General features: G+C 33.1%; 1 protein-coding gene across 1 annotated transcript; it reads left to right on the forward strand.

Moving 5' to 3' along the window:
• Positions 1 to 2,176: 2,176 nt before the first annotated feature.
• Positions 2,177 to 5,431, forward strand: LOC140892620 (probable serine/threonine-protein kinase PBL28). Its single transcript, XM_073301564.1, has 6 exons — positions 2,177 to 2,304; positions 2,881 to 3,139; positions 3,233 to 3,377; positions 4,103 to 4,239; positions 4,317 to 4,443; positions 4,874 to 5,431. Exons 2-6 carry the CDS (start codon positions 2,924 to 2,926, stop codon positions 5,260 to 5,262), a joined length of 1,014 nt encoding a protein of 337 aa, XP_073157665.1. The 5' UTR covers positions 2,177 to 2,304; positions 2,881 to 2,923; the 3' UTR covers positions 5,263 to 5,431.
• Positions 5,432 to 6,601: the final 1,170 nt, after the last annotated feature.

Genomic DNA, 6,601 nt, shown 5'->3' on the forward strand with positions numbered 1-6,601 from the left:
GAGAGCTTCATTCTGACGTAAGTTTTGCTACGATCCTCGAACTTTGAATTTTGTTGGGTTGTCAGAATTTGATAATCTTCGAGTATGTTATTCTTGAGCTAGCATAGATTGTGTATTCGAAGTCGGTTCGGAAAAAGAACGAATTTTGGATTTTATATGATTTTTTGGAGGTTAATTTCAAAAATGGGTCTTATGATTTTGGTTGGATTTGTTGAGTTTTGATGGAGTGGAAGATGATATGAGTTGTTTGGAATGGTTTGACGATGTGGATGATTTTTGGTTTGACCGTTTTTAGCCGTTATGTCGTCGAAATAGAGTTTTGAACTATCGATTGTTGTTCCGGTTTGAATTTCGAGTTTGTTTGAATTGGTGAATTGATATCGAATCCGTATGTCCAACATTTTCAGATTTGGTTGACGATTCGGGTTTGGAACGAACTTTGAAGTTGAATCGATTTGAGAGTTAAAGACGGTATATTATTGAGCTTCTTGTTTTGATTGGTTTTGATTCGATTCGATATTGATTTAGTTCGTTATTATTTTCAGATTTAAATCCTCGACGAACTTGAAAAGGTAAGAAGACGGCGATTGAATGAATGAGACGATTAACTCGAATTTGATTTAATTCGAGTGCCCAAAAGAAATCACATACTTGTATGATATTTGAATTAGTTGATTTTATTTGAATGAGTTTAATTGAACTTGCATACATCTTGAGCCGAAGATTCGATTCGTTTTGAATTTAGACGATTTAGGGAACTATATTGAAGTGGCTTTGGATTTCGAGTTTTTCCAATTGCTAGAATACTTCTTATAGTTGCTCTAAAGTCTAGGGGTTTGAGTTGAACGAAATCCACCCCGAATGGGTGTGTCGGTGAGTTGTTGGTGAAAACTTGACCCCGGGATCCCAACCGAGTACCGATTGATTTTGATTATCCGATTAGATAATCCCGAGTTTTGAAGTCATTCATAGCATTTTAATGCATTTTGAGTTGAGTTTTGATATGCCCTTTTGAATTGATTGGTTCGATATTTTATATAACATGATTTTTTATATTATTTAAAATTGCCTGATTTGTATCTTTTACTGGGAATTATATTCTCATCGGATTATCCGGCTGTCGTTTTGTTTGTATGTGTACTTGACGGCAGGTGGGGCAGGATTGAGTCAGAAGCTGCATGACTAGATCGAGTGGGAAATGATAGCGTGAGGACTTGGTTGTAGAAGTCATACCTTGTATTCGAACTCCCTTGTTTTCCATTTCGAGTTGTGGAACTTAGATCGATGTTTGTTCTACATTCTTATGTATTTGAATAACTCGTTGTTGGAAAAATGTTAGTTGGATCATGTTAGAGTCCTTTTGGGTATGATATTACACTTTTGAAGCCTTTCTTTGAGCTGAATCAGCAGGCCATGCGCGCCCGCGCAGCCCGGAGGCGCGCCCGCGCGTCCTGCACTTTCTCTCGGAGGCCCGGACAGGGCTTTATGCGCGCTTGCGCCTCGTTTGGCGCGCCCGCGCGTCACCCTGGGTAAAAAAAAAACTCTGCTTTTCGCGACGTGATTTTGCGTCGCCGAATGTAAGGTGTGCGTCGGTAAATGTCTTATTGATTATTTTTATCTCTTTTGATTACATGATTTCTTTATGTTTGAAAGATTAGAATCCGGGTCCTCACATCATCTCCAACTAGATTTAGAGTATCGACGATTTTATCGGGCTTAAAAAGCTTCAGTTCGATCACTAGTCTCTTCTTGTGCTCCAAGCGTTTCAAAATAGGTCGTCCTTCAAAAAATCCCATTGGTTCATCTGTACCATAGGACTTGACCATTGATCCGATATTTGATTTTTTATGTAAATTAAAAATTATATCCGCATTCAGTGGTTCAGGCCTCACCCTTGATCATTGGACTAAGGGCTCATTGGCACAACTACAAAAATTAAAAGATTATGATATGACGTCCGCGTAACATTAAATTTTGAAAATTAATCAATATATATATATATATATATTTTTGGCATTATTATTGTTTACTTAATAGGCTATGAGGAATTTTTTCTCGAATTATTATCAATTTTAAATTTCTTTGTTTGTATTTCGATAATAATAAAATAATAAATAAATAAATAATCTTTATAATATTCTATTTATTAAAAAACCCGTGAACTAGAGGAGTTTTCGTTTAAATTCAATGTTTATTTTTAGGGTTCTTGCGTATGCCTCTGTGAACCTTTTCTTTTGCGGGAAATTTTCACCCTTTCTCCAACGAGTTAGCAGTCGGTTAGGGCACTGTAATTTGGTGGTAAAGGTACGATTCCTCAGTATTTTCTACTTACGGACTTTATAATTTCTCCTCTTCATTTAAAATTTTAATTATCTGATTAAAAATCTGTACTTTATGCGATTACTTTAGCGTTTTGTGATGATACTCGTCATCTTAATAATTTTGTACGTATATTCCTATTGATTTTGTTGATTTTTTTTAATCTCATGATACAGTGTATGGGTTGTGCAATTTTTTGTTCCGGTTTCTATTTCTTTATGTTTAAGAAGGGATTTGAACTGCGTCTTTTAATTCTGTCTTGTGTAGTTGACATTCAATTAAACTAGTTTTAATGCCATATATTCTTTGATTTTTCGTTAACTCTAGCTCTAAAATTGATCGTTGGGTAAATCCTTACCGATAACACTGATAAGCATCTCTTGCTGATGCATTAATGATTGATCATTATATTGACTATATATACAAGTTGTTGAATATCATCTATATTTGGTGTCATGAAAGTATTGTTTAATTAGGTTGCATGCCCATATACTTGCCAAGAAGGTTTTTTTTTTTTTTTTTTGGTTCTTCGAGAGAATAATTTCTGATTTTGTGAACTAGGTTATCAGAATTAAGGAACTTCTTGGAGTTGAAGATTGGCAAAATGGAGAACAACTCATTTTCAGTAGTCACCTACGAGAGTTTAATTCATTATACCGATAACTTTAGTGAGGAAAACTATCTTGGACATTTTCAATTCGGCAAATTTTACCGTGGAAAGATTGTCCGAGATCGTGGGGTGCAACATGTTGTTGTGAAGAAATGGGAAGTTCCAACTATATACAACTATCATCCTGGAGATAACGAACTTAGATTGATGGTATTATCTTCTATGATGCACATGTTTCAGACACTTCTGTTGTCCTGCAGTTTTAACTTTTACTTTTCTGCATTTAATCTTTTGCTTGTCCAGGATGAGCTGCATTTACTTCGCTCCGAGAGGGTTATCGGTCATCCTGGCATGGTAACAATATGTGAATTCTGCTTTGATGGTGAACATCTTGGTGTTGTTTATGAGTTCAACAGCTTTGAATCTCTCTATAACCTGATTCCAGAAGGTACCTAACTTCTCTCTTGTGAAAATTTCAGATTGTTAGTAACACACAAGTTTTTCCTTTGTTACATTCTACTTGAGGGTAGCTGTCTACCACGGTGGAGATCCATGGTAAACATTTTTTTATCTTGAGAATTATTACTGAGAATTATTATCCAAAATTACAAGAATTGCAGGTTCTAATTGAAATAAATTATTTAAACTAAATAATAAAATTTGAAATTAGTTCTGCTGATGAGTCGGTGAAAAACATCCAAATATCTATAAACACGTGATCTGTGGAGTCTGAGCACTAGTAGGACCAGTGAAGCAGCATGAAAACAATGCTGAGACGTTTTGTTCAAAACATGGAAGTGATAATACTTTTCACAATATTGTACCATTTATGAGCAGAATGAAATATTTTGCATCAATGGTTCCATGTTGCTCTATAATGATATGCGCCTATGTGGTTTGCCCAAACTAAGTATTTGTAACAAAAGACGAAAAGTAGAGCGAAAAATGCATCCATTTTACTTGTTCACAAACTGACCTCTTGTCCTAGTACTTTACGGATTTTGTATTTTGTTTTTGGTTTGGTAAAATTGTTTTGTATCTGGTGTGGGATGTCATTGAATTTTTTACTCTGATGGTGGATATGCTATGATTAAAATGTGTATTTTATCAACTTGTTCACTTGTGCAATAAATGTCATATCAATTATTTATCTAAGTTGTGTATTATATGTAGATGGTTTTACTTGGCTTCAGAGAATCAAAGTTGTCCTCCGATTTGCTAGTCTTCTCAAATTTTTACATACCGGAAGTCCACCATATGAACCTTACATTGTTCGCAATCTGGATGTTGCTCATATACTTCTTGACAAGGTTTTCTCCCTGATTCACCAATTCTTATATATGATGTAAAGTTATCGTTAAATGACATCAGTTCACTTGTCATGCAGGACTATAATCCAAAGTTATGTGATTTTGGTATGATCACTGGTGGAATATTTCCAGACAGAACAAAGATAAAAATTGAGGTGGTTATTGGGTGCTATGGTTATATCGATGCACATGCAGCTTACCAACGTATGTCATCTATTTTATGCTTAGCTCCAATGAGTTAAGGATGAAAATTGTGATTTGCTTTGGGCTGTTAAATTGTCATGGCACTGGTTCTATAGAATACATTTTTGCCTTGAAAAACTTGTTCATTGATTTTTCTACCCATTTGTCAAGTTCCTTTTTTCATCAAAAGAAATTGAACTCATGCACCTAGTGTAACATGAAAGCAATTCCTCCTGTAAAATCTCTACACTTAGCCCTTGGCTATTGGCTCGTCGGTCACAAGAAGATTTATAAAATGCATAGTTGATTTTCATAATCTGAGAGAATTGTTTGTTTGCAAATAAATAACACGATCTTACTCTCAGTGCTACATTTAGCTTCTACAGCAGTCAATTCAATAATTTTTCCACTGTTCATTTGCAATGATATGTACTATCGGGTTTTCTGGCAGGTACATGGTCACTTCAACAAGATGTTTTTGCATTTGGGACTATACTTATGAGTTTGATATCTAAAAGGGTTTACACTGAAGAAGATAGGCTGTCTGATGACAAGCCTAATGTCAATGAATGGGCCTGGGATGAATATGATCATAACTCGATTAGGTGTTCACTTGTCCACGAAAGTTTAGCAGCCGATAGAAATTTTGATCCTTTCGATGGGTTTACAATTACTCGCCTGGGTATTCAATGCCTTCAAGAACCCAGTTATTATCGCCCAACCATGAAGCAAGTTGTGAAGAGACTGCTGGCACTAAAAGTAGTTAAGCGGCACGCAGACTTCCTAGGAGTAAATAAGATGTACTCCCCAAGAGAAAATGGCTACCGAAGCAAGTACTAAGTTAAGGTTGGCTTCGTGTTGATTTTTTTATGTAGCATTGGTGGATGCTGGTGTACCAAGGGAGATTAATATTATGAAGTCAGTTGTCTTCATTTATAGATTTATAATTATAATTATTTTTCTCTATTTAAATTTTTTGAGTTGTGTTCATCTATATTTCTCAATTGACGGACTTTTTGGGCTGCTTAAGAGCGCACAATCATTTAAGTAATGTTTGAAATAGTTTCCAGAATAAACTAAGAAGTGTTTTGTATAAGTTATCTCAAATCTAGAATAGTTAGTATCAACATCGGGTGCTTGTTTGTTATTTGTCGGATATTGATAAAAATGCGCTCGATATTTTTTCTTGATAAAAATATATTTATTTGTTAAAATATATCACTGCCTTTTTATTTGAGAAAAAGAAAATCTTGTTATCTTTTCAATATGCTAGGAAAAAAAAACGCTTGATATCAAATTGTTGGTTGTTTTAGTCAATTGAATCAATTATCATGTTAATAATTGAATATTTACATTTCACAATTAATATTCAATTAAATTTACTTATACTTGATCAAATATAAATAAAAAATTATTTTGATTAGTATTGAGTTTTTTGAAATATAATACGATGAAATTATATTTTATTATATATAAACTTTATATTACACAGACTTTATAATTAAATTATTTTTTAATCAAACTTTATTAAATTATTGCAATATATTTGTAAACAAACCAATACTAAAAAATAAATAATGAATTAAACCAAGTGAAACATTTAGAAGTAACAATCTTATTTATTTAACATTATTAACTTTTCAATATTATTTTAATTTACATCAATGATTTTATTATATATAATGCAACGTATGAGTGAATACATTAATAATCAAAAGACGAATGTTCGCTAATAATCAATTTATATGTAATATGATGAGCAAATATTGAAAATCATTTATACATTTAAATGATTGTTATCGAACTTAAATCATAATATATAATTGTTTCAATTAATTGAGTCAATAATTATATATATAAGATGGTAAGGAGATAAGTGAAAAATTATTTTGGAAAAAAAATATAATTTTGATTTTGTATGTTTGTCATTTTGCGATTTTATCTTCTATGTTTTCATATTTCATTTTTAGTCCAGCAGACAGCATGTTCCGATTTTTTACGATTTCGGTCTTTTTTCTTCGAAAATGCTTACATGACACTATACGCCGTCAATTCTAAATCAATACTGTGTTGATGTCATATCAATGTCGGATCGAAAAAAAAAAACTAAAATCACCAAAAATTAAAGATATCGAACTAATGTTTCAAGCGAATAAGGCCTACAAAGAAAACGAGAGGA

The sequence above is a fragment of the Henckelia pumila genome, chromosome 3 (genome assembly GCF_033568475.1).
Source record: "Henckelia pumila isolate YLH828 chromosome 3, ASM3356847v2, whole genome shotgun sequence".
In the NCBI taxonomy this organism is placed as follows: Eukaryota; Viridiplantae; Streptophyta; class Magnoliopsida; order Lamiales; family Gesneriaceae; genus Henckelia; species Henckelia pumila.